Here is a 26,391-nt window from a genome sequence, read left to right as displayed (position 1 = left end):
TTTCTACAAAAATGTCCAAGATTCTTTCTACAGGATGCAAATGGATACACTGGATAGCATGGCATAGTTAATTAGCATTTTTCTGAGACAGCATCATGCTTTCACTTATATGCAGCAGTGAGCCCAAAATAATGCCATATAAACCTTTAAAATTCCTTCCACCACATATGTATGAGTCCAAGGAATCTTGTATACCAATCCCGACAAATATAAAACGGCCTTGATTTTGATAATCCATGGCAGCTCAAAAAGGCAAATAAACAATAAAGTGACTGGTTCAGCATAAACAATTAGAGCTAAGTGCATTTAAATAAGAATACCAGAGCTCTTTTCATAAAGATCAAGTTTAGAATATATTGTAAATGTTTTGTCTGTGCTATGAAGAGACATCAGTAATGCAGTGGTGTATAAAACCGTATTCTTCTCTTCTTCCTACCTGAAAAGGTTACTGCCAATGTTACAACCATGCGATTTTTAGAACTGCTGACCCAAAGCTAGAAGGAGAGATGCAAAGTCACTTACTCGGACACACGGAGGATGGTTTCTTTGCCTTCCTCCACTGAAATTTCAACATCATTCTTCACATGCTCCACCGTCAGCAGAGCTCCTTTAAAAAACAAGAGAAAAAGGTACTGTAATTTCTTCCAGGAAAGATAACTTTCATAGTAGCAAAAAAACAGTTACATTTTCTATCAAATAGGACCAAGTGACTGAATTGACTCCTTCAAGTAAGACTGCCCAGGGAAGAAATCAATGTTTGGTCTCATATGCAAGAGGCTTCTTATTCTTGGCAATCCTTACAGTTTCAAATTGATAATGTCCAGCATACAGGAACCTGCAGTGAGCTCAGCAAATGTCAGCAGCAACACATTTTGCTTCCTAAGGGTATCATAAAAATTAGTCCTGTCTCCCAATACATGTAGAGAATGTAATCAAATTGCTTTTAATTATTGAACAGTATAGAAATGTGCTCCAGCCCACCCCTGACATTTGCATCAAAGGAGATCAAATACTGAATATACCAGTAGTTTCTGAACAAGGATGAGACTACTTTTAACCTGACTTAATGTTTATGAAAAGATCAGCCATTCAAAACCAAGCAACTTTATCCATGTAAAAGTGCAGGACGTTCACCAGGGTTTTCAGAGTAAGTAGTTCACCAGTGACAGTAAAGGATAGCCTCTAGAAATAAAAAGAATTATTGAAGTTTTTAGGCTACGTCACCAACTGGAAGACAGTTCTGCCAGTATTCAAAGTGGTTTGATGCAAACGTGCTCTGATCTCGATGCTCTATTGCACGACACAGAGGCTCAAACAAAGCACTGATCTAACCTGGCAGTATTTCTCAATTGGCTCTGGTCCAGATTTAGCCTGCTGAGCACAAGTAGAGGAGCTTGTGTTCCTTTGCTTTGCTCAGAAGCACGTACAAAGACAGCAAGCTTTGGCATAGGCAAATATTACTAAAATAAAACTAGCCAAAGGACTATACTCTAGGTCTTGAAAGGCAACTAACCTGTTACAGCCTTCCTAGTGTGCTGTGCACTTTATCTTCCCTAGAACAATGCACAGACTGACGAAGGCAGATGTTGTAAGGTATTAATACAGTGGCCTAAATACAAAGATCAGGAATTCCCTAGCTCTCACCTCTACTCAGCTGTAAACCCTTCTTATGGCATTAAGCTTTTATCATCAGAAAGTAAGGTTCTTCACATCCCTCAGTTATCCATCTGTGAAAGTCAGGATGACATCCCTTATGCAACATGTTTGTAAGATATGTAAGTATTTTAATAACGTGCACGGAAATGCTTTGAAAATGACAAGTATTACGCACACCAAGCTATGTAATTAATACTAATGACATTAAAAGCTACTACACTTTTCCCAGTCCGCAGCCATGATGAACAGTACAAAGTAGGAACGAGTAGGGTGAGCGTGCTTGTCTTCTTGATACAAACGTTTACCAAAGTGTTTCATCTGTAATATTTCTGACATAATTAGGCAACCTCCTGAGTTAAACATCTAGTGCCACTCACCAACTGTCAAAAGAAAAGAATCCTCCAAAGCCCCTAAACCGATGCTAATCATAGCCCATGTTGCATCATACCTTTTCTAGCAAATCAGTATAAACAAGTATCAGGAAAAATGTTATTTAAAATTTGTATATTATACCTTAAATCAGTAGTCATGCAAGTTGCGTTCAACTCTGAAATGCGTTTGAGAATAACAGCATGAAAAAGAAATCAATAAACTAAGATGAAGAATGGGAAGAAAATTTATTTTGAATACTTGTAACAAATGGAGAAATGGTATGGAATACGTATAAAAAGGCTGTTTCCATATGGCAGAAAGTGTAATGAAGGAGATTCTCCCATTTTTAAAGGCAATATAGCATCAAAGGACAGCGAGCAACTGAAAAAGCAAAATTTTGCAGTGCAACTTTGAACCAGCTCCCCAGAAGAGACAAACTTTAGCAGCAAATTAGAATTGACAACCAAAGATAGCAGCAATGAGGCAGAGCTCACAAACAAGCAACTTGAATTAAGGCTGCCTCGAAAATTTAGCCTCAACGTGCCAAGTCACTTGAGGGGCGTACTTATTATTCAGTTTCTTTAGCCTAAGTTAAGTGCCGGCGGCTGTCAGCACGACCCCAACAGCTCCCCGAAAAGCGACCTGCTGGAGACCAGCCCTACCCGATCCCCGCAGACCGGGCCCAGGCCGGAGCGGCGGAGCAGCCGCCAGCGGAGCCGACACACCGCCGCGCTCCCGGGCCGGCGCCTCCTCAGCATCTCAAGTACCAGCGGGATCCGCCGGGGGCCGGGTGTCCCCCCTCTCAGCGCCGGCCAGCCTGCGAGAGGGGGTCCGCCAGCCACCTCCTTATCCCCTTCCCGCCCTGGCACTGAGGCCACAGCGGGAATGGAGGGCGTGGGCCCCCCCTCACGCCTCGCCCGTCCCCGCGGCACGAAGGCAACCGGCATGATGCAACGCGGCGGCCACGCGCCCCGCGCGCGGCCGGCGGGCGGACGATGAGGGGACAGCGCCCTGTTGGGCCCACACGGGAGGGGCAGGACGGCGGGGCGGGGGGGAAAGGAGTGAAACAAGGCCCGACCGGCCCTTACCGAGTGGCGGGCTCCCCACGCTGACAGTGAGGCTCAGCGCCGCCATCCCCACCGTCGCTGCCAGCGCCGCGCCGGAACTAAAAGAGAGGAAAGGGGCGTGCCAGAGCGGGCGGCAGCACCACCTCGGCAAGAGCCGGCTGGGCAGGAACCGTCCCCCGCCGCCGCGGGGCGGGGCCGCGCTGCGTCATTTCCGGCGGGAGAGGTGCTCTAGTGGCGGTGCGCGTGGCGGTGGGCGGGTTGGTCTCTGTGGGGACCGTGGTCGTTCCTTGGCAGCCACAGCCCCGAGACCACCGGGAGGCGGCGGGGAGGTTGGAACTGGGCGGGAGATGAGTAGCGGTGCGCAGGGCTCTCCTGGCCGACCGGCCGGGCCTCCGCCCGCCCACGGTAGATGAAGCACTGAGGAAACCGCCCCGCAGGGGTGCTCGGTGGAGGCTGCCCTGCCCCTCAGCGGGGCCGGGTGCCGGAGCGTCTCTTCTCACAGCTGCGGTGGCGATGCAGAACCTTCCCCGGAGCTTTGCAGAAGTTAACTGTAAAAACTCCAGAGCTATAAGCCTGGCACCAGCCATAGAGATAGTTTCAGTCCCTTTTCTGTGTATAATGATATGAATAAATTGAACAGTGCAACGTGCACCGACACATTTGAGTGCAGTGGTTTAGCCCGTCTGTTTCTGTGGAGTGTTACTTGTTACATTCCTCACTGGTCTTGCAGTGAGTCAAACTTGGCTTGGCATGAATTACAAAAATACTGTGTCAGCAGTTTTTCACAGGAGATGCTCAAGTTCACATTGTTGCAAGGACATTGCAGTGTCACTGTGCGGTTTTTTTTCTTTTCTCCAGTCTATTTTATAGACGGTACTGACACCTAATGTGCTAGCAGAGAAATTATCAAATGCTTGATAGGTAGACCGAGTGCCATTTTGTGCAGAGGGCGTGATAGTATAGCCAGAGCGTGACTGCACCTTACATGCTGGCTTTTATCCTTGGTTCCTGCTGCTGCAGTTTATTTCAAATTTCCTAAATATTCTCTTGTGTAAGCAGCTTTACAGTTTCTGTAAGTGTGGAAAGTGGTTCCATAGATAAGTGTCTTTACACATCAGGTAGAAGCTGGTGTATGCCCTGTGTGTTCTACTCCCATTGAGGTAACTGTAAACGAGCAGAGAGATAAATTACAGCAGAATGAGAAAAGTGCTTATGCTGAGGAAATTGTCAAACATATAGCAAGTTTCAGATGAAAACAGGGATATAGAGACGTAGATGAAGATTACTAATAGTGGGTTCTGTACTTTGTAATTTAATGATTACATGGAAAGACTTATTAAGGCAGATTTTGTGTTGTCTAACTTGTTCTACATTTTATCTTATTGTGTTTTGCAAATTCACATGCAGGTTTTGATATGAATACTAAAGCACACATATCCAAGAATCCTGCAGAAGGTGAGGATTATGTATAATGGAAGCAGTGGAATTAGATTAATCTTGTACTTGGTACATGGTTCAAGCTTCAGTTGCAATCAATATTAAAATTACAATGATTAAACTCTCAATGGGTCAAAATATGAAGAAGGCTGAATCTGTCCTTCATGCTCCTACTAGTCATGCGCTTGTGGAAAGAGAGGAAAGGCAGGCTATAGATGAAAGGAGTAGAAGCATGTGTTGTTCTTATGTATGCAGCTTTAATCCAGTGTCACAATAGCATTATGAACTGGCTGATGATGATAGTATGAGGTAAGTGATAATCTTGCTAATCTATCTGCAAATGTTACAGTAAGCTGACCTCACTCAGGAAAGGGCTTCCTTAGATCCTTTTTCATGTATGCACATGGAGAGACTGGGAACACTTTAGCAAGAGTTGCCTTGTTCATATCTTTTGGTGTTAATGTGTTCCTGCTTGCTGGAAATAGAGACAGCTTTAAGGTAATGAAGTCATATTGGTCTTACCCTGTTGTGAGGAAAGAATCTAATCTAAAGACTGTAAGTAAATCAGAGTTGATAAATACTTTGTGTGATGAAAGGAGAAAGAAATAACTTGAACACTTTTGAAAACTACATTTTGAAATTTTCTTCTGTATGGAAACAGCTTTTTGTATCTTGAAGTTCAGTGCTAACTTAAAGACGGTTTAAATGGTCTGAGAGTGTAATTACTAGGAAGACTTAATCCTGTGGGCAGGGAGGAAGTGAGAATGGGTGCAGTGCAACTTGCAGGCTACTTTGCAATTTATGGTGTCAGCAGAGGTTAAGGCAAAAAATAATCATGCTGGGAGAGCTTAGGCATTCAGTCTTTATGTAAGCAAGCTGCCAAGTTCAGGCATCCTCTCTGATCCCACAAGCCTGAGAATCTGACATACACCACTCTTCTATCCACGCATGGAACAGAAAGAAAAGCACAACTATGTTTTGTCCACTGAAACTGGCCTCTCTTCGTGGCATGCCTCAGTATGTGTCACATTGTTAGGAAAGGGAGGCCCTAAGACTCCTTAATTTGAGGGTGAGGAACTTGGGTCACAAAATCTGGAGAAAACATAGGGGCCCCGTTGGTTCAAGATACTCCAGAATCCTAAATTCAGCTTGAAGAGACTTAATCTGTTTTGGCTAAGGTTGCCAATTTTAGCTAGTCATATGTAATTTACTTCTTGTTCTCTTTTGTGTTCAAGTGGACTGAACAGTTGCATCCTTCTTTTCTAACCCCCACACCTACGGGAAAGCTGACTGAAACAGGCTCTCCAGTTTTTGGTGATCCTGTCTCCTGCTCTCTCCCCTAACATGCCTGTGTTCCACAGGAGGAGGAAGTGGTAGTGTCAGGTTCCTCAGTTCTTGGGGCTGTTGGAAAGGCACCTGGAGGTTTTTTCTCTCAAAATTTGGACATGAAAAATTTCAAGCTCCAGCATTTCTGTTGTCCCCATGTATGACAAAGTGACCTAAGATGCCCAAAGCTCTCGAAGACTGAGGTGGCATAGACCAGGATCCAGGATGATCCAGGATCCCCTATTTGAGATGTCAGAGGCCCTGTGGGACTGTGTTCTGGCTCCTGCAAAACTCAGAGAACCCAATTCACCACAAGCTGAAATCTCAGCCATCCCAAAACTTAGTGCAGATTGACAAATTCAAAGAGTCATTTCTAAGACTCAAAATTGTCAACTTTATAACAAATGGTCTAATCCATCCAGGCAAATTCTTAGTCCGTTTGTATTTAACACAATAAACTGTTGTTGATTACATACAACAAAAAACATTGAGCAAGATCAGGTAAATGACTTAACATGATTTTGTGCCCTGAATATTAAGATGATTTTTGGACTGTAATTTAGAGTTTTGGACTGTTAGCAATATATTTAGCACAATCACGAAGAATGAATACTCACAAAGAACAAGGAAAACAACTTGTTGAAGACTGTTTTGATGTTGTCTGCTAAACACAGCAAAACAATCTGATCCAACATACACCTAGAGATTCTGTATGTAATTTTGAAATTATTGAACACCTTAATGTAAGAATTCAGTTCGGATTCTGTAAAACAAAATTTCAAGCTCAGTTATCTTCTTTCTTCCTTTTTTTTTTTTTCTTTCTTTCTTTTTCTCCAAGTTCACTTTCTTAGCCAGCCTTCCAGGCCAAGTGAAGACGCTTTACTGCTTTAAGGCACAAGAGATTGTTTAACAGTGTTGGGAATACGGCTGGCATAATAGTCATAATTTCTCAAAGTCGCAAGGACCCCAGCTGAATTCATGTGTTTCACTTCCTTGTTATACTGAAATGAATTTCCATGGATATCAGTTATCTTGCCTAGAAAAAAAAAAAAAAACCATACCACCTTATTCCAGCAAACCTGAGTTGGAGAGAGATAATCTATTTTATTAATAAAAGTGATGTAACTAAAAAAACAGACAGTCTTTGGGATACACGTGCCTGTCTTCAGATGTGAAACATCTTTGCTCCCAGTTTAAGTGCAACAGTTTTTCACTAACTGAAACCAAGTAACTAATGATTTTATTTTCTTTCAGCAATACTTAAATTCCTTGCGTTTCAGGAAAACGAAAACAACATCTCTCGCTTATGGATTAATTAAAATGCTTCCTGAGTAGTTAATACGTTGGCCGTTGAGAAGGAAAGAAAAATCCTCAGTGCAAGTAATAGCCAGGGTAAGTCTATACAACAAACTGTAACATAATATAGTACTCCAGCTGGTTTTGGATGAGTTTCTAGAAATCACTTAACAAGAGCAACACAGATCTTTATGCAACCTAATTTAACCACGAGATACCTACATAACAAGGAGGCTAAATACGGCACTGTGCTGCCCCAGATTGGTTGCTTTTTTGTGCCTGAACTAACCTGTTTAAAGCTATCCCAGTTGTCAACACCAGAGACTGCAGAGGAGTTAAATAATCTCATTATGAAGCCCGTTATCTTTGCTTGACAGAATTCAGAAGATCAAAACCCCACAATTTTAGCACATGGTGGTAAAAGATCTATCAATGTGAACAGCAGAAATAGTATAATAATAGTACTTAAATTCTTGTCAGTGAGACTTTTCATAACTTCCTTAACCCCTTACCTTACCCCCTTGAAAGGTGAAGAGGCTTAGGTTGGCTGGAGACCACTGATATTACTGAATTACATGAGTGACTCAATTTTGGAGTTTGTACACACAAGGAACAACTGAATGATGTGCTTTTGTTGTTTGAAAGAACTCAATGTCCACATATTATATAATATGTTACTAATAATAAACTACTATATCCAGTTAGTAGGACAGTGTGATTTTACTGTGAAATAGTAGCGAACAGAAAAAAAAAAAAAGCCATTTGTTTTGGAAATATTAAAATTATTATAAACAAAATTTTGGAATTTGGCTTTTTTAATTATTTGACAGTTATTCTCTATATTAGCCCAGGGCAAAACAGATCATATCATGCTTTTCAGAGCATAATTTCCTGCCCTTTTGGAGTTACTGTTGATTTAAAAGGGCTCAAAGCTCCTAGTGAATTGTGACTATTTAAAAATACATATATACTGTTATTTTACTTTCCACATACATGTTTTGAAATTCTTTTTTGCTATAAAAAGTATAAATAACTTTTAATTGATGCAGTTTCACTTATCTTGAAATTTTGAATGCTATTAACTTACCTCCCACAGCATGCAGAATAGCTTCAGGTGCACATGTATCCCATTTCTTGCACCCAGGACTAGCAAATACATAAGCAGATGCCTTGCCTTCTATAAGTTGAATGATCTGTTATGAATAGAGCAAATCATTGCAAAGGACTAGGTATTTAGAAGGAGAAGGATGTCATCTGTACATTCATGCAAGTACGCAAATTATTTTCTTTTTCCAAAGGTACCACCTCCCAGTAAAACCAAAACACTTGGAGTGTTCATACCTTGTTTCCTGCCCCTCCAACTCTGATGACGCTGTCTGGGTTCAAGGCACTGATGCAGTCATTTACCAGGGTACTGCTGTGAGAACGGGTGGTAACAACGATGTGTTTCCCAGCAGGTGCTTCTGTGAGCTGAAATCCAAAGGCACCTATGCCCAAGACTCCCCAGATTGTCCTGCCCAACACAGCACCAGCTCCTGCCTATGAAAAAGGTACACAGGTCCAGATGATAGTCAATCATAGTGATCAGCATTTAAAGCACAAATGGAGAACAGAACCTGGAGAAATCTTTGCTTATTAGGGAGTATACTATTAATACTGGGATATCCATTTAAACAGTGGCACTTAAAAAGAGCTACTTTAGAACCCTGAGTGAGAAATCATCTCTCTTTCCCTTTAACGCAATGACATCATTTTCTTATCTGTGACATCGTGGTGATGCATTATGTCCTGCTTCCAATGACTGACAAATTAATATTCGTATATTTCTCTACTTCAGGCACAATCTGTAACTGAAAATATCTTCATTGTCATTTTATATGTTTCACCATAGATATCACACAGAACATACAGAATTTAGCTGATGATATATCAGCTCAAGAGCGTTTTCTTTAAATTCCAGTAAGTTTAATTAATCAGACTGCACCCTGAGCTCTTTTACCCCTCACAGATAATAGAGAAATGATCTCCAAACATGTGTAAATGCCTGTAGGTTGGCCATCCTGGACTTACACCTGAAACCTGGCCTGATACACTCTACCCCAGCTGTCAGTGACAGGTACGCTTGGTTTATTTAGGGCTGCAGATTTATGGCAGTTACCATACATCACAAATGCATCTATTGCATGGATTTACCAAAGAATTTCTAGCGAAGACTGTAAAAACACCATTTTGCACTTGTTTTACAGTACATACTTTATATGTACTGTGGTAATATGTACAGTATATATGTAAAATATACTGTATAAGTGTATTACACACATTTCAGGATTCAGTATGGCTGTTCAGAGATTCAGTTCCTGGAAACCAACATTCAAATTTGTATATATTTAATAAAAACACCACCACCTTATATTACAACATTAACTCCACTACACACTGCTTTTCAGTTGAAAGTGTGCTAAGTAGAAATGGCTTAGAACTGTGACAGTTAGAAATCACCTAATGCTTTGAAACAGATCAATGCGTTTAATACCTCATAGTTGTAATATGGCTGGTTAATAACTCCTGCTATTGCTTTGCCTTCATAAGCAATTCCAATAAGAACCGTTACATGATCAAGGAGACCTGTACAGAAATAATATGAATGTAGTTATGCTTGAAAAAGAGACAGTATATGTATATAAAAAATAAACCTTCAATAGAAGTCCATAAATTGATATGCAGGGTGGTATCTCAAAAATGCAAGTACTAATCAGGATTTTCAGGTGTAATAGGTTGCTTGATGTAATGTTTTTAGTCATTTAGCCTTGAGGTCTGCAAAAAAAAAATGTCCCAGGTAGAATTCTCTTAATAGGACTATGTTATAATTAACACATAATGAGAAACAAGTTTAAAGATACAAATAAATAGCAGTATATGATGACATTCTTCTATAATTGCGGTGTGGATTCTTTAATGGTATTCAAAACTAGCAATCTGTTGACAGTTGTACATCTCTTTCCCAGAAAAGGGGAAAAAAAACCTGCCTAAACGATTTTACATTAATCAACTAAAAGATGCAGCAGGAGGCTAAAGTGAGGTTTCAGCATATTGTTCTTGGAAGTTTTTCTTTTTTTTTTTTCTTTTTTCTTTCTTCATTTTAGGGACTATTTCTATGGACACAAAATAGTCTGCTGAAAACAGTTTCTTCCTGTAACTGAAAAATTATGATTTCTGGGAAGGTATTGTTTTATTTGAAAGGGCTACAAATACAGCTGTGGCATTTGAGTTGTTTGAAGAGGAGGATGTAAATATGATTGAGCGTGTTCCTGTGCGAATGGGAGATTTAGTCGCTCAATTCAATGTTTATGTGAAATTGTAAGTTTGACTAAAAACTTAAGACAACCTGCCAGCAATCAAAGGCAGCCCTTTGCTCCCTAAAATGATAAAAACTGGTGGTCACTCAGTAGCCCATCAGGAATATTCAATACTGGTTAGAACTGAATGGAATAATTAAAAAATTCCACAGAAATCAAAAAGTACAAAACCAACATCAGCCTTATGAAGCAATATTGCATGTAACCTCTATGATAAAACTATCTACATATACATGCTGCTTTATTACATTGCCTTTTTTTTTTTTTTTTTTTTTTTGAATCGGCAGAATTAAAAGAGAAGCCAACCTTCGGTGTACTCCTTGGTTCCATCCAAGGGATCAACCCATATTACAAGCTTTAAAAAAAAAAAAAAAAGGAAAATTAACAAATACCAATCATGTAAATTACTGTGCAGAACATGTATTTTAATTTTATTGCTTTTATTTCCTTATAGATTCAAATTTTTAATGTTATGATATGACTGAGGCCTACAATAGTATTTTACACAAAGCATAAAAACTGACTGGAACTTCTCAGCAAATACCTTAATAGAGGTATGAAGGCTTAAACTGAACATAAAAATGCCATTACTTTCTTACGTCCAAAGTAGAATCCTTCCAAATTAATTTGAATCACAAGTTGTAAGAAGCAAATTTCCATTTCCCTTTATTGCACACACGGATATGCAGCATTTCTAGCTCTGGAGGTGTGATTCTCGTGACTACATTTCAGTTTTCAAACCCAAAAGAAATATTGGCAACGTTCAAATAACCTTTTTTTTCTTAATACGTTCTTAGCTTAAATCAGTAAATAATATAGATAGTGTGAAATATGTATAACATTACCACATTACCTCTTCCTCTTTAATTCCTGCATACTGAGCAGGGCAAGTTTTCTTCAGTATTTCTTCACAGTGGCCATCTTCAATTAATTCTTCAGTTACCTCCTCAGTGGACAGTTCCTAACAAAAGGATTCTCAGAATTATTAGGAAAAGGTGTTGGACTAACCTCAGTTAGCCTTAGAACTGTGGATTTGCTTGCAACTTACTTGACAAAGCATATGCAATGGGAAGATGAAATAGGATGGAAATACTTTTTTTAAAAACAAACAAACAAACAGATGATTTCCTAGAACCGGCCAAAGCAAATTTCACTGCAAGTTACAGCAAGTTAAATTGTTAGTATGAAATAAACTAGGTACTTACTTCTTCTCCTATGATTGTCACCTTGGGAAACTTCTGTGCCAGGGAAGCACAAATGCTCATTTGTACCAGTCGGTCAGCTTTGGTCTGCAAGTCGTTGTCCCCGGTCTGTCAAAGGATGGATAGGAATTTGTGTATTTCAAAACAACAAAAAAAAAACAGTACAGTGGCCCATATGTTACACTGAATATCTACCTGGTAATGAAAAAGAAGTCTAATTTGATACATTTTCAACCTAGTAAGTAATCTTGTGAGAGGCAGGCTGAAAACTGAAAGAAGCAGAGTTTCGCTGTACACCCCAGAGCTAAGACAGATTGATATGGTATTAGAACAATATTTACATGCTGTGTTCTTCTCATGCACTGGTGCAGTTGTACTGCATATGTATTTGTGCAAATACTACACTAGGTACAGAATAAACTGATACAAGTATGAACGCAGATACAATACAAGAAGAGGAAAAAGCAAAAATTAAGATGTTAATAGGAAAAAATAAATATTTTAAGGCTCACTGGAGAGACGCGGCATATTAGGAAAGAGGAGAAATATAGGGACGGTGTTAATAAAAGGTGATTTAAAGGTCCAATTAATCTAGCTTGTTTTCTTAGTGGTGAATGATTAGGGGACTGGAACACCTCTCTTATGAAGAAAGGCTGAGGGATTTGGGTCTTTTTAGTCTGGAAAAAAGAAGACTGAGGGGGGATCTTATCAATGCTTATGAATACTGAAAGGGTGGGTGTCAGGAGGAGGGGACCAGGCTCTTTCCAGTGGTGCCCAGCCACAGGACAAGGGGTAACAGGCACAAACTTGAGCATAGGAAGTTCCACCTAAACATGAGGAGGAACTTCTTTACTTTGAGGGTGGCAGAGCACTGGAACAGGCTGCCCAGAGAGGTGGTGGAGTCTCCTTCCCTGGAGACATTCAAAACCCCCCTGGACGCGTTCCTGTGCAACCTGGTCTAGGGGAACCTGCTCCGGCAGGGGGGTTGGACTAGATGATCTCCAGAGGTCCCTTCCAACCCCCACCATTCTGTGAATATAACTGACCAAATGACGAAAATAGAAAACTTCATTTTGCATCTACTGTCTGAGCTGACAATAAGTCATAAAGGATCAGGCTTTTTTTCACAACTGGCTGAAAGTGCTTACTATCAGAAAAAGGTAAACACAAGCAATTACTTCAATGTAAAGACCGAAAATAATATAGATATTTAACACAGTCTATATTATTGTGACATACCTGTAAAGCAAGAATTAATTCAAAAGTTAATTCCATCAATTCTAGTAGCGTAGTCAAAACAAAGATCCTGGCTCATCAGTGCAGCTTACTAACGTAGCGCAAATTAAGAACTTCATGCAGATGATTGTAATTTAATTTCTGTTTTCTACTTTGAATTAAATTTGAAGCTCAGAATTTATTTTGAAAACTGTGATTTACAATAAAATCTAAGGTTCCTTTTTGTTTTAAGAAACTAAATGCTGATTTATCCTAATCCAAAATTCATCAAGGGCACAGTAGTTTAAGCTGTACTACAGATACTTGAACATAGGTATGGAAATTATTGGGAAAGATACATTGTTATGAATTCTGACATGCTATCCAAAGCTTGTGTTTTGTGAGGGGAATCAGGACAAAATTATGGTGCGTCTCTTTTAAGCGTCTGAACATTCTGTAGAAATAGTGGTCAAAAGACACTTCTCCAGTGCTCTTTTAATACGAAATATTTCTTGTATCAGAGAGGTGAGGACTGTATTTCCTTCCCCAGTGGCCGATCTTCAAAAATAACACTTTGACCTGTATTCAGCATTAATAAGAGAAATTAAATTGGAACAAAGTAAAAGTAATACCTTGTCTACTATCCCCAGATCTCCTGCAGCCATTACATTTCTAACAATTGTTGCAGCTTTCTCTGCAACCGAATACGCAGAGGCAACCACACGCATGAGCAGAGCTGGAGAAGACATTCTGAATGCTGAAAAGAAACAAAAATCAAACTTGTACATTTCTCTCTTCAAGAGAAGACAAGAAGGAAAATATTTTACATAACATTCCAAACAGATACAGTTTAAGTTGAGTAGGAAGGGGAAAGTGGGTTACTGCCAGTGAGTAGTAATGGAGTGAGCTTTGACTTTTTTAAAAATACAATTAACAAATGTAGGGATATAAAGCTATTTTAGACAAGATTTTTCAAATATCTGACAGTGAACCAAGTTCTCCACACTAAAATAAAATCTGGCATTAAAGGAGAACAGCAGCAGAAGCAGAAACTCTTTATCATAAACATTAAGAAAAACTGTAGTCTACACACAGTACTCATTTTTTGTATGTTTTGAACATACGTTCATTTTTTCAGAGCTGAACCTACAGAGTTGCTTTGTGCCCAGACACAAGTACAAGGCTACCAAACAGGATGACAAGAGCAACTTTACCTACTATTTTTATTTGTTTAAATATAAAATAGGCTTTTGTAGATGGCCCAATAGTGGACACAAAATAGGCTAATGAAACGCAGATACTGCAAACACTGCACCTGTATGCAAAAATCTGTTCATCTACATTTTACTGTCTTTTCTGTATTTCTTTTAACTTCTCTTGATTTCTTTAAGGAAATCTATTACATCTCCCTTCCTCCCCTTGACACTGCGCATCTTGTCATTCTTCCCATTGTGTTGTCTTCTACATCTGTTCCCCACTGCAATTCACTCTGCCTTCAGTTCCCAAGAAGAATAACTATCACTGTTGCAAAAGGCTAGCAATCGTCCATTCCTTCCAGCTTTTCTCTACCTCAGGGAAAAGAAGTATTGCTGACCACGCTGTACGTTTTAAAACACAGTGCTAATTGCTTTTTTTGTTTTTACTGTAATTTTTTTCTATCTATATAGATCACAGATTTTTGGGTTGGACTCACATGGATTATGTTATTATTACACGGTCCCCCACAACATCCTTCTCTCTAAGTTGGAGAGATACGGATTTGACGGGTGGACTGTTCGGTGCATAAGGACCTGGCTGGATGGTCGCATCCAGAGGGTGGTGGTCAATGGCTCAATGTCCAGATGGTGAGGGGTGACAAGTGGTGTCCCTCAGGGATCCGTACTGGGACTGGTGCTGTTCAACATCTTCATCAATGATACAGACAGTGGGATCAAGTGCACCCTCAGCAAGTTTGCCAATGACACCAAGCTGAGTGGTATGGTTGACGTGCCAGAGGGACGGATGTCATCCACAGGGACCTGGACAAGCTAGAGAGGTGGGCCTGAGCAAACCTTATGGAGTTCAACAACGCCAAGTGCAAGGTCCTACACGTGGGTTGGGACAATCCTCGTTATCAATACAGGCTGGAGGATGATAAGATAGAGAGCAGCCCTACGGAAAAGGACTTGGGGAGTGGATGAAAAGCTGGACACAAGCCAACAATGTGTGCTTGCAGCCCAGAAGGCCAGTTGCATCCTGGGCTGCATCAAAAGAAGTATGGCCAGCAGATCCAGAGAGGTGATTCTACCCCTCTACTCTGCTCTCATGAGAGCCCACCTGTCCAGCTCTGGAGCCCTCAGCACAAGAAGGACTCAGGAGTCCCAGGCTTTGGGGAAAGTAACAGGGAAAGAAGATGATTCCCCTTTTCCAAGGGGAAATCATGTCTGACTAATATGATAGCCTTCTATGATGGCATGACTGGATGGATAGAGGAGGGGAGGGCAGTAGATGTGGTCTACCTTGACTTCAGCAAGGCTTTCAACACTGTCTTCCACAGCATCCTCATAGGGAAGCTTAGGAAGAGGGGGTTAGATGAATGGACAGTAAGATGGATAGATAACTGGTTGAAAGACAGAGCTCAGAGCGTCGTGATTAGGGGCACAGAGTCTAGTTGGAGCTCAGTGACGAGTGGTGTTCCCCAGGGGTCAGTACTGGGTCCAGTCCTCTTCAATATATTCATCAATGACTTGGATAAGGGGATAGAGTGCACCCTCAGCAAGTCTGCCAATGACACAAAGCTAGGGGGGTGGCTGACACACCAGAAGGCTGTGCTGCCATACAGAGAGACCTGGACAGGTTGGAGATTTGGGCAAAGAGGAACCTTATGAAATTCAACAAGGGCAAGTGTAGGGTGCTGCACCTGGGGAGGAATAACCCCATGCACCAGTACAGGTTGGGGGCTGACCTGCTGGAGAGCAGCTCGGTGGAAAAAGACCTGGGAATCCTGGTGGACAACAGGGTGACCATGAGTCAGCAATGTGCCCTTGTGGCCAAGAAGGCCAATGGCATCCTGGGGTGCATCATGAAGAGTGTGGCCAGCAGGTCGAGGGAGATCATCCTCCCCCTCTACTCTGCCTTAGTGAGGCCGCACCTGGAGTACTGTGTCCAGTTCTGGGCTCCCCAGTTCAAGAGGGACAGGGAACTGCTGGAGAGGGTACAGCAAAGGGCTACAAAGATGATTAGGGGACTGGAACACCTCTCTGATGAAGAAAGGCTGAGGGACTTGGGTCTTTTCAGTCTGGAAAAAAGAAGACTGAGGGGGGATCTTATCAACGCTTATAAATACTTAAAGGGTGGGTGTCAGGAGGATGGGGCGAGGCTCTTTTCAGTGGTGCCCAGTGACAGGACAAGGGGTAACGGGCACAAACTTGAGCATGGGAAGTTCCATCTAAACATGAGGAGGAACTTCTTTACTTTGAGGGCGGCAGAGCACTGGAACAGGCTGCCCAGAGAGGTGGTGGAGTCTCCTTCTCTGGAGACATTCAAAACCTGCCTGGACACATTCTTGTGCAGCCTGCTCTAGGTGACCCTGCTCCGGCAGGGGGGTTGGTCTAGATGATCTCCAGAGGTCCCTTCCAAGCCTATGATTCTATGATTCTATGACATGGCAGCGGGTCCAGAGGAGGCCACAAAGACGATGCGAGGGCTGGAGCACCTCTCCTATGAATACAGGCTGAGAGAGTTGGGGTTGTTCAGCCTAGAGAAGAGAAGGCTCCAGGGAGACCTTATAGCAGCCTTCCAGTACCTAAAGGGAGCCTATAAGAAAGCTGGGGATGGGGCTGTTTGCAAGGGCATGTAGCGATAGGACGAGGGGCAATGGTTTTAAACTAGAGCAGGGTAGGTTTAGATTAGACATTAGGATGAAGTTCTTTACAATGTGGGTGGTGAGACACTGGCACAGGCTGCCCAGAGAGGTGGTGGAGGCCCCATCCCTAGAGACATTCAAGGCTAGGCTTGATGAGGCTCTGAGCAACCTGATGTAGTTGAACGTGTCCCTGCTTACTGCAGGGGGGTTGGACTAAATGACCTTTAAAGATCCCTTCCAACCCAACACATTCTATGATTCTACGATTCTATGTACTTCCAAGTAAACACTTGAACACAGAGATAGAAAAAAAATAGAGAGGAACTCATTAATCAGCACATAGAAGATGATGCATATAGGAGACGATACATTAGGCTTCCCTGACAATCAGTATTTGCAGCAATTGCAGCAAGTATTGCCTAAGTGGAAACAGGTCATTATACAGTACCTTTCCTTTCTTGCTTGAGAAGTCTGCTCAGTAAAGTATACTATAATGAGGTGATAAGGATAGCTACTGTAGATGGTATTGGTGTGACCTCATGTGTTTACAGCAAAGGCAAACAGCAATGTTAGAGGTATCAAAGCCCCAAATTTAGCTGGTTTAAGAACCTTTTCGGCGTTTTAGAAACACGGTATGGGCATCTCTAAAGTCAGAAGATCTCTGAAGCTAAAAGAGTAGCGTGATTGTCTAAGTACATTCAAAAAGCACAGTTGCTACTGTTAATTATTATTTACTGCTCCTGAATGGGAGCAAAGTGCTCTGGATTCCTGTAAAATAGCCAAGGTCCATACCCAAAGTACACACGGGATTTATCTTAGACTGGTAACAATGGTTACAGAGGAAATTTTGGAAATGTCACCTGTGGCAAAAAGCAGCTCTCAAACAATTGAAAGTTGTAGAACAAATGGGAAGACAGATACTATTTTAAGTATATACCATCCTGTGAAACAAGTTAACAGGAAGGAAAATTGAATGTAGTTCATTCCATACTGTAAATATCTGGAATATGAGCACTTTTGAGAGAGAGTAAAAAATTAGCATATCAGATGGGAAGTTTGGGTTAAAGAATTGAGTTCAGAAGAAGGTAATTTATACTCAGCTTCTCATTCTTCATTTGACCTTTTACGGCACATTTTTTCCTGCTTTGTAAAATGAGGTTAAAGCTTACTTAATTGTTTTAAAGGCTTGGTTTATTATATGTTTGCATAAAGTTTCAAAAGCCTCAGAGAACAATACAGAAATAGTATCTTACATTCTTGAACCTTGACTCAAGATGTTTCTTGGGCACATTTTTCATGGGCATTCTTAAGGCAACCAAGTCTACTTTCTTTCTGTAGTGAACCTGCCTGAAATCTCTAAGCAAACCTTAAAATTAAAATAGTCTTACAAAAAACAAGATTTATTAAGAGCGACTGAAATGGGAGGTCCAATACCCTCTTCCCCTGATATAGAGTAATAAAGTTGCAAAGTACGTTATTATTGCAAAAGGTACCTTATATTTTTACAGGGCCGCATCTCCTGTGTGGCACATTTTCTGGTGTGTTGGACCTTTTTTTGGTTAGGTAAGCGTGTGTGCTAGTTGGCTATAAGTTTCTCATCTCTGTAACTGTTTGATCTCAAATTAACTAGTTTATTTATAAGTTACGGCACATTCTTTCCGACGAGGGCAATGTCTAATGTATACTTCCAAGAAATATATTATTGAATGTATTGTGCTTTGCACAAACACATTTGACTCTTACAAAACTGTAGAGTTTACAAAGATTGCCCAACAACTATCCCTCAATTTAAATTTGCGTATCACTTTCAAAACACACCTTGTCCTCCAAAGACCATCTGTCCTTTCTCCTAGCCTAGCAACTGGTTGACAAATTCATTTGCCTGCTTTCATACCTACTAAGATAAATGAGTTCTGCAGTTCTGGTTACATATTTTAACTTTGGAATATGTAAATATCGCAGGATGGCTACAGTGGGTTTATCAGAACAAGTACGAGGTTTGGCAATGTTTTCCCAAACATCCGTTTTCCAAATTTGTAATTTCACCTGATGAAAGGAGGAAACAGGGCGCACAGCGTGCCTTTAAATGCAAGTGCGAAACTGGGCCTTCTTCCCCTGAACTCTTAAAAGCCGAAGATGACTAGAACTCCCCATTTCTTACAGTAGCCCCTGGCTCACCTGTAGCGAAGGACGGACCCGTCCCTTGCACCTCTCCGGGGCGCGCCGTTCTCCTTCGCGCTGTCCCCGCCCGCCAGCAGCGCTTCCTGCTGCTCCCCTTGCCCAGGCGGTGAAGTATCCGAAACCGAAGTCCGAGCCCCGCCGGTCACCTCCCGCAAAATAGGGCTCGAAACAGGCCAAATCCTTCCGGCTCCGGGAGCCGGCTGAAGCGCTTGCCCGCAATAGGGAGGAAAACGCGTTGCTGCGCGACACGTCCCTCCCCGCGGCCCGTCACCGCGCCGCTTGCCGTAGCGCAGGCGGAAGTGTTTACCCAGCGCCTGTGACAGGGAGTCCCTGAGGATGTTTCGGGCCTGGCGGGCGCCGTTGCTTGCCCGGGCCGGGCTAAGGGCCCAGGTGGGGCTCGCCCGGGGCTGGGCCCACTCCGCCGCCTCGGAGGCCGACAGCCGGCAGCCCGTAGCGGAGAGTCGCCAGGACTCCCAGTACCGGGACACGGTGCTGCTGCCGCGCAGCCGCTTTCCCGCGCAGCTACCGGGGCGGCTGCAGCCCGAGACCGAGCTGGAGACGCAGCAGGTAGCGGCGGGGGCCGGGGCTTGCCCGTGGGGTGCGCTGCTCTGGGCCCCGGAGGGCGGGTAGGGGTTTGTTTACCGGCCCGCTATCGCTGCCCTCACCTGCGCGTCGGTGTGGGCCTTCGCAGGTGTCTGTGCAAGGTCGCCTGCTGTTGCTTGTCAGGGGAAGGTGAAGGGCTAGGGGTCTTGAATTATTATTTGTAGCCTGGTGACTCTCAAGTTTGTTAACGGCTTCGTTTGGAAAAAGAGAAACGGCCCTCCTGATAGCAGAGAGCCAGAGGAATGGTCGCAGAATCACAGAATGATAGGGGTTGGAAGGGACATCTGGAGATCATCTGGTCCAACTCCCCTGCCAGAGCAGCTTCACCTAGAGCAGCTTGCACAGGAGCCTGCGATGTGAGGCTTCGTATTATGCCTGTCTTAGGCTTTTTTAATACTTTTAAACCACTAATGTCTTCTATTCCAGAATTAGAAAAGTTGGCTCTCTGTGTTTCTTTGTTTGTTTTCAATATACCTTTTACTATGAAGCCAAAATTCAGAGTTTTTGGAAGTGAAAAGACCTGTGATGATTTAGGTGTTTTGTTGTTGTCTCTACAGAAATGTGGCTTCTCAGAATTGTACTCATGGCAAAGACAAAGGAAAACAAAGCAGGAATTTTGTCTTCATGACGGACCACCTTATGCCAATGGAGATCCTCATGTTGGCCATGCATTAAATAAAGTAAATATTTACTTGTTCATACTCTGCTGTTCTGAAGTGGTAAATACTTCCCATAACGTGCTGCGTGTTTTCTATTCCCATTTAAATCAATAACACTTTAAAGTGTTCGGTGTTTTGGTAGACAGGGCTTTTAAAAACCAAATGACATGGTTACGTAGACATCATGTGATACCATAGTGACACAGATACCATACCATGACACAAATACCGTATAGCAGTATATGGTATCTATATGCTGAGTGCTCGTTTATGAGGCTGAATATTTCAGTAAAAAGAGAACTTTTTTGGGTTTTTTTAGAGAAAGTTCAGCCTTCACTCCTAAGCAATGTTATGTGCACAGTTTTTTTGTGTATTGAACTTACCACATGTATACACGTGGGTGAGTGTATGTTTCTATACGTATATATGTAAAAATGTTACTGTAATGGATGGGTGAGCTGTGACTCGCTGTTCTTTTTTCCTTTAAGTATTTTGCAAATTTGTTATGTTGCGTTTATTTTTTTCTGGGTGTCCTCAGTAGAACCACAGCGAACAAATGTTGATGGCTTTTAAAATATAAATTTCAGCTTTAAAAGAGTACTTCTAAATACATTTGGATGTGTTTAGATTCAGTCCTGAGAGTGACGCAGTTACATATGCTACAAAGTGGGAAAGACTACAACGTGACCCACAGCTTCTTACGGTGCTAGCGCTGAACATGTGAAAATGTTTTTTGATATAAGTGATCATCTAAAAAAATTTGTTAATGGTATGCACTAGGCCAACACTGTAGATGCAGCTCAATGTTTTAAAAATGTGAGCAAGCAGGATTTGTTCACTTCAAGTCTCACAAGTGTGTAAACTGCATCTTTCAGTTATACTGAATGTGAACTCCTTTGATCAGAGGTTCTTAGAGGTTCTGCCAAAATACAGAATGATGGATAAGAAAAATCACAAATGCAGTGTCTTAAACATAAATTTATAATGCAGCCTTTTGTAGTCGTGCGGGGTGGTTGGCTTTTTGTAAGAGGACCTTAATAATGTAGCTATTCCACCTGGGGGAGCTAAAGTGATAACAGACCCTCGTGTCCTTGCAGATTTTGAAAGACATCACTAATCGTTTCTATGTAATGAGAGGTTATAAAGTACATTATGTGCCAGGATGGGATTGTCATGGATTGCCAATTGAGTTGAAGGCATTATCAGAAGTCAAAGGAGCTGAAAATCTTTCGCCAATGGAAATTCGACAGAGAGGTAAATTACTGTTTGCAATATCTTTATAGAAAATGTTGGCTTAAGTATTTGTACAGCCTGTTCATATTTTGTATTTTATGCTTTATATGTAGCTTTTGTACTTCACTGTGGGCTTTTCTGTTTGCTGTCGGTGACGTTTTCTGTGATCACTCTACGTATTTGCCAAGCAGATTGAGTACAATGTAATCTTATGAAATGGGATAATTGAACACAGGCTTAACTTGTTGCTGTAATGAACATGCATAGCATTGACCTCGAGTTTAAAAAAACAGGAGGAGGGCAGAGGATCTGTATTTCTGCTTTGCTTAACTGTGTAGCGTCATGAAAATGGTATTTATTAGATCACCATCCTTTTGGTTTTTGAAGACTGAATTTGATAAGAAGCCGAAGAGACAGATGTAAAAATCAGGCTTTGACAGCTCATCTCGGTGTCATAAGTAGGAATGTATTTGTTAACTGTGTTTTTAACAATACTACAAAACTATAGGGGTGATCTTTTCAGAGAAAGTTAGTCTGTATTATATGGGAACTGTTTTGAGGAAGTAATTTCAAATACCATAGGTATTGAAAGACATCAACATTCATCTGCAAAGCTATTTGTAATGAGCAATTTAAACTGCTTTAGCTTGAAACTGTGGCAATAAAATGGGCTAACTTATTTTCAGATATACATTGCTTTGAAAAGTTTTGATCAGCATCAACAGAGGTGGTTAATTTTCACTCATTTATTTTACATTAATTGAGAATGCATTTTGAGAAATTGTTCTTCGTAACTAAATCTACCTTTTTTTTTCCCCCACGTTCCTTAAAAAGAAAGTTTATATTCCAGAGACGTGCTTGCTGTATGTCCTGATATTAGTCAAAAAATGCCACACCTAGATCTCTTTACTCTTTGTGGTTACTTTAGGTAGCTATGTCTCTGAAATATATATATTTTTTGGGGACGTAATAATCTACTTAATCCATATCAGTAATTAGTGCATAGTTTCAATCTGTTCAGCTCAGGCTTTTCTAAAAAACTTCAGTAGCATATTTTAAATGGTATTATATCGATCTTAGTGGATAAATCGTGTGCTTAATGGAACTATTCCCTTCAGCCAGAGAATTTGCAGAAAGAGCAATTGAGAAACAGAAATCCGCCTTCATTCGTTGGGGTGTAATGGCAGATTGGGCTAACTGCTACCGTACATTTGATCCAAAGTATGAGGCAAACCAGCTGAGAGTCTTCTACAAAATGTATTGTAAGGTATGTTGAAATTTTGCTGAAGTGTGTTTTGATATGTCATGAGTTTTGATTCTCTTAACTTTCTTCCCCCCCACCCCCCCTTTCCTCTTTAGGGTTACATTTATCAGGACTATAAACCTGTGTTCTGGTCCCCTTCAGCAAAGTAAGAATCAACTTACTATTTTGTCTTTAAAATCTTAGCAACAATATTAATAGTTTTTCATGTTCAAGCATGTTAACTTCTGTTTGATATCTATCCAGAACAGCCTTGGCTGAAGCAGAGCTTGAATACAATGAGCAGCATGTCAGTCGTTCTGTGTATATGAAATTTCCCCTATTAAAGTCACCACCTAAGCTGACTTCTGTGATAGGTATGACTTCTGTATAGATTTTAAGACTGCTGGCTTTTATTTTTATTATAATTGTAAGTAAAGTACTTCCAATTTGCATCTATAGATGGATCAACCCCTGCGAGTGTGCTAGTCTGGACTACGCAGCCTTGGACTGTGCCAGCCAATCAAGCAGTTTGTTACATGCCAGATTCAGAGTATGTGTCTTTGACTTGGTTCAGTGATCTGTGTTAGTACTCACTAATATTCATCAGCAAAGTTAAAAAGTTCTGGACTAGCATTACATTTTATTTAAGGCATCTTTTTTGTGTTGTTTCCTTTTTTTTTGTACGTGACACAATTGTAAGCTTTGTTCTATATCTCTTACTGTATTAGTTTCTGCTTTCTTTTTTTTTTAAAGTCATTTCTTCTTAGAAAGAAATACAAGTTACAAGTTTAGAAGTTACATTATCTTCAAATTCTTTTGAGATTTAAGAGTGAATTGGGCATGTAGATCTTAAAACAATTTTTCTGTCTTTTAGAGATGGAGCCTTCAAACATTTCTAGCTTTATGGCATTTGCAATGGTTTAGTATCACAAATATATATTTGTATTGTAGATACGCAATTGTGAAATGTACAACTACTGGTGAGCGCTTCATTCTAGCTGCAGATAGAGTTGAATCTACAGCTGCTGTTTTGGACACACAGTTTGAGGTTATGTCAACGTGTAAAGGTAGGCTTTACTGTTGTTAAGTTGCTTAGAAATCTGCTTGCAGGTGTCTGAAAACTGCTTCAGTTCTGATGTATTATGTTTATATTTTGAGAACATGCTTCACTAAAATAATCCAAAGAGGAGCAATAATCTGTCAGACTTTGTATTGGTGTATTGTAGCTCAAATTTTCATCTGTAGATTTCAAAGTACTTCTTAAAATCTCAATTCACACTTGGAAAACTTAAACACAGAGTGGAAGTCTGTTCAGTGTGAAAATCTTAATTACACTGAAAAAGACACGGTTTGTCTTTTTCATCCCTTGCTTATGAGAACAAGGGGCTAATTTCAAGTGTGCTTGCAGACTGCCTGATTGCTAAATTCTATGAAAACTATTAAAATTACCTAGTGTAGCAGAATTGGTAGCACTATCAGCTGCTGTTGTTATTTCATGTTACTTTCCAAGTTTTTCATTGTTAAGATGTGTTTTAAGCCTTCACCACAACCATGAAGGCTATTGAGGTATTGGAGGTGACTGTCGTCTGTACGGACAAACTAAAGCAGTTAAGTTTATGTCTTAACAAACTGCATAGTGATACTTCTTAATAGGCAGACTTCCGATTCACTGTCATGAATTGGGATTTAATGTGTCATCTGTGAACTTTATTCATTTTTATTCATCATTTATCTGTGATTCAGTGCTGGATATATCTGTATTTAAAGGCGGTGGAAAATCTGTTTATATGTGACTCTTTCTTTTCAGGTTGTTTTCGTGTCTCTCCATGCCCTCTTTTTCAGAGCGGAAGAAAAAATGTCTGTTTCTGCTTAATAATCTTGTTTTTACCTGATGATAAAATTACCTGGAGGTGTTCTCACAGGTTTCACCTTCTTGAATCACATGATTTGCAGATAACATACAACAGTAGAGTTCTACCTTCTTGAAAAGAAATTTAATATTAGAACCTGTTCTTCTTATCTTCCCGTATATTCAGTTATTAGTTATATTTGTTGCCTTTCTGACAGCAGTTCCTAAAAATGTTCCTTCTAAGAAGAAAGCATTCAATGATGGCCGTTTTGTCACATGAGGCATTCTTGAAGCTCTGTGATTCTTGACTTTCAGCCAAGCTTTACTACTGATTTCTTCAGCATTTGTTTTAACCTTAAATTGTCACTAGCTTTATTCACGCTGTACTCCCTTTATTTGTATGTAATTTAGAAAATTTAAATTAATACTTCATGACAATACTAGGACTTAGTGGCAGAACAAGGAATAGATCCCAAATTCAAGGTTTTTAGCCTACTAAATCATTATCGAGATCCTTTTCTGGAACACTGAGATAGTGTTCCCCAAGGAATGGGAGTGTGTGGAGTGTCTCTAAGTGGAATGTCACTACTAACAGAATACCATTATCTAAGGTAGAAGGAAAGTTTTTTTCTTCAAAGGGAAAAAAGTCTGTGTGCAAGATTAACAGTGCAGAGAATTTGAAAGTATTTGGATGGGAACCCACAAACAAGATAAAGAAGTGGTACATCTGAATAGTATCCTGTGCATACACTTGCTGATAATTGTTCCATTTCTGCTCTCTGATAAAAGCAGCTGAATGCATGAATTGTTTCTCTATTTTCACTGCGTTTTTTTTTTTTTCACCCCCAGGTGCAGATTTGGCAGATGGTTCTTGTGCTCATCCCACAATTCCTGGCAGAGTCTCTCCTCTGTTACCTGCAAATCATGTGACAATGGCAAAAGGCACAGGATTAGTTCATACAGCCCCAGCTCATGGTATGGAAGACTACAGCGTAGCTTCCCACCACCAGTTACCCACGGTACTTTATTTTTTCAGCTGTTGCTCTTGATTTCCTGCAACTGTTTGATCATGTGCCACTAAAGTGATTGTTGTAATTTCTGCATAAAACTTGAAAATGTTTTGAAGCATTCACGTAAGCGGGAGTATCACTAATGCCTGCAGGAATGCAGGACTAACCTTTAAAAAGTGGGTATCAAAATAATAGGATGACGTTTCTCATCCATCTGCTAGTGAAAGCTTACAGGGAAGTGGTAGAATAGGCTCTGATTTCTCATCTCTCTGTGTTTTTGCTTTTGGGGTTTTTTTTAAAAGGACAGACAACAATTCTCAGATATGGGCTCTCAGTACTCAGAATTGGCTTTTAAAGCTCTATCTTGCAGACCAGTAAATCAACAGTTATGTAGGTCATTATTACTATTTTTTTTCAGCAGATCTGGTTCTAAACACATACATACAGTTCAGTTATGCATAATCAGTTTGTATTTGATGGAAAGGAAGTTGCAGGGTATTCTTTTTCTGTGTTACCGTTTTTAAAGAGGTGACTCTTGAGATGTTTCAGAACCTGATTATACTCATGTTTCTGGTTTGGGTTTTTTTTGAGGGTAGGCTTTTTCTTGGGGTTTTGTTTGTTTGGTTTTGGTTCTCACTGTTAATTTGGAAAGTCATTGCAATACGAACCAGCGAGTTGATGTAAGACAGTTGTGGTATATTGGCAAATGTAATGGTGCTCATTTCTTCTGATAAGTAAAATACACTTGCCTGGTAGATAACTAAATTGCAGTTCACTAAATCTGAAGTGTACCTAAATATAGCCTACTTTGCTGTTCATCAGAAAAGTAGTTACTCAGCAGA

General features: G+C 40.7%; 3 protein-coding genes across 8 annotated transcripts in view; 1 reads left to right on the top strand and 2 right to left on the bottom strand.

Annotated features, from left to right (window-relative positions):
• Positions 1–3,280, bottom strand: part of EPRS1 (glutamyl-prolyl-tRNA synthetase 1) — a 40,553-nt gene extending 37,273 nt beyond the window's left edge. For 4 of the 6 annotated variants that reach the window (XM_063328416.1, XM_063328418.1, XM_063328417.1 and 1 more), the window contains exons 1-2: positions 3,117–3,280; positions 523–607 (exon numbers count right to left, since the gene is read on the bottom strand). In XM_063328416.1, the coding sequence (XP_063184486.1) occupies positions 523–607; positions 3,117–3,162 (131 nt within the window). In that variant the 5' untranslated portion in view covers positions 3,163–3,280. The remainder of the gene's footprint in view (positions 1–522; positions 608–3,116) is intronic. The other 2 variants (XM_063328420.1, XM_063328422.1) reach the window with 1 other exon arrangement.
• A 3,005-nt stretch (positions 3,281–6,285) lies between these two features.
• On the bottom strand, positions 6,286–19,175 carry BPNT1 (3'(2'), 5'-bisphosphate nucleotidase 1). Its single transcript, XM_063328415.1, has 9 exons — positions 18,950–19,175; positions 13,560–13,684; positions 11,716–11,820; positions 11,364–11,471; positions 10,817–10,865; positions 9,688–9,779; positions 8,496–8,693; positions 8,242–8,347; positions 6,286–6,894 (listed from the first exon to the last, which is right to left on the bottom strand). Exons 2-9 carry the CDS (start codon positions 13,674–13,676, stop codon positions 6,746–6,748), a joined length of 924 nt encoding a protein of 307 aa, XP_063184485.1. The 5' UTR covers positions 13,677–13,684; positions 18,950–19,175; the 3' UTR covers positions 6,286–6,745.
• A 48-nt stretch (positions 19,176–19,223) lies between these two features.
• IARS2 (isoleucyl-tRNA synthetase 2, mitochondrial) overlaps positions 19,224–26,391 on the top strand; it is a 28,900-nt gene continuing 21,732 nt past the window's right edge. The window contains exons 1-9 of the mRNA XM_063328414.1: positions 19,224–19,519; positions 20,113–20,235; positions 21,312–21,468; positions 22,566–22,714; positions 22,807–22,856; positions 22,955–23,064; positions 23,150–23,240; positions 23,642–23,757; positions 25,389–25,558. Coding sequence (XP_063184484.1) covers positions 19,289–19,519; positions 20,113–20,235; positions 21,312–21,468; positions 22,566–22,714; positions 22,807–22,856; positions 22,955–23,064; positions 23,150–23,240; positions 23,642–23,757; positions 25,389–25,558 — 1,197 coding nt within the window. The 5' untranslated portion in view covers positions 19,224–19,288. The remainder of the gene's footprint in view (positions 19,520–20,112; positions 20,236–21,311; positions 21,469–22,565; positions 22,715–22,806; positions 22,857–22,954; positions 23,065–23,149; positions 23,241–23,641; positions 23,758–25,388; positions 25,559–26,391) is intronic.

This window comes from Chroicocephalus ridibundus, chromosome 3, assembly GCF_963924245.1.
Source record: "Chroicocephalus ridibundus chromosome 3, bChrRid1.1, whole genome shotgun sequence".
Lineage (NCBI taxonomy): Eukaryota > Metazoa > Chordata > Aves > Charadriiformes > Laridae > Chroicocephalus > Chroicocephalus ridibundus.
Note: the sequence above shows the minus strand (reverse complement) of the source record. Positions and strands in the feature narration are given on the sequence as shown.

Excerpts from the sequence above, each read along its gene's own strand:
- BPNT1 (XM_063328415.1), bottom strand. The coding sequence starts at position 13,676 with ATGTCTTCTCCAGCTCTGCTCATGCGTGTGGTTGCCTCTGCGTATTCG. Across the intron at positions 8,694-9,687 it reads AGCCATATTACAACTATGAG|GCAGGAGCTGGTGCTGTGTT; the intron begins GTATTAAACGCA and ends CCTTTTTCATAG. Across the intron at positions 8,348-8,495 it reads TTGGAGGGGCAGGAAACAAG|ATCATTCAACTTATAGAAGG; the intron begins GTATGAACACTC and ends TATTCATAACAG.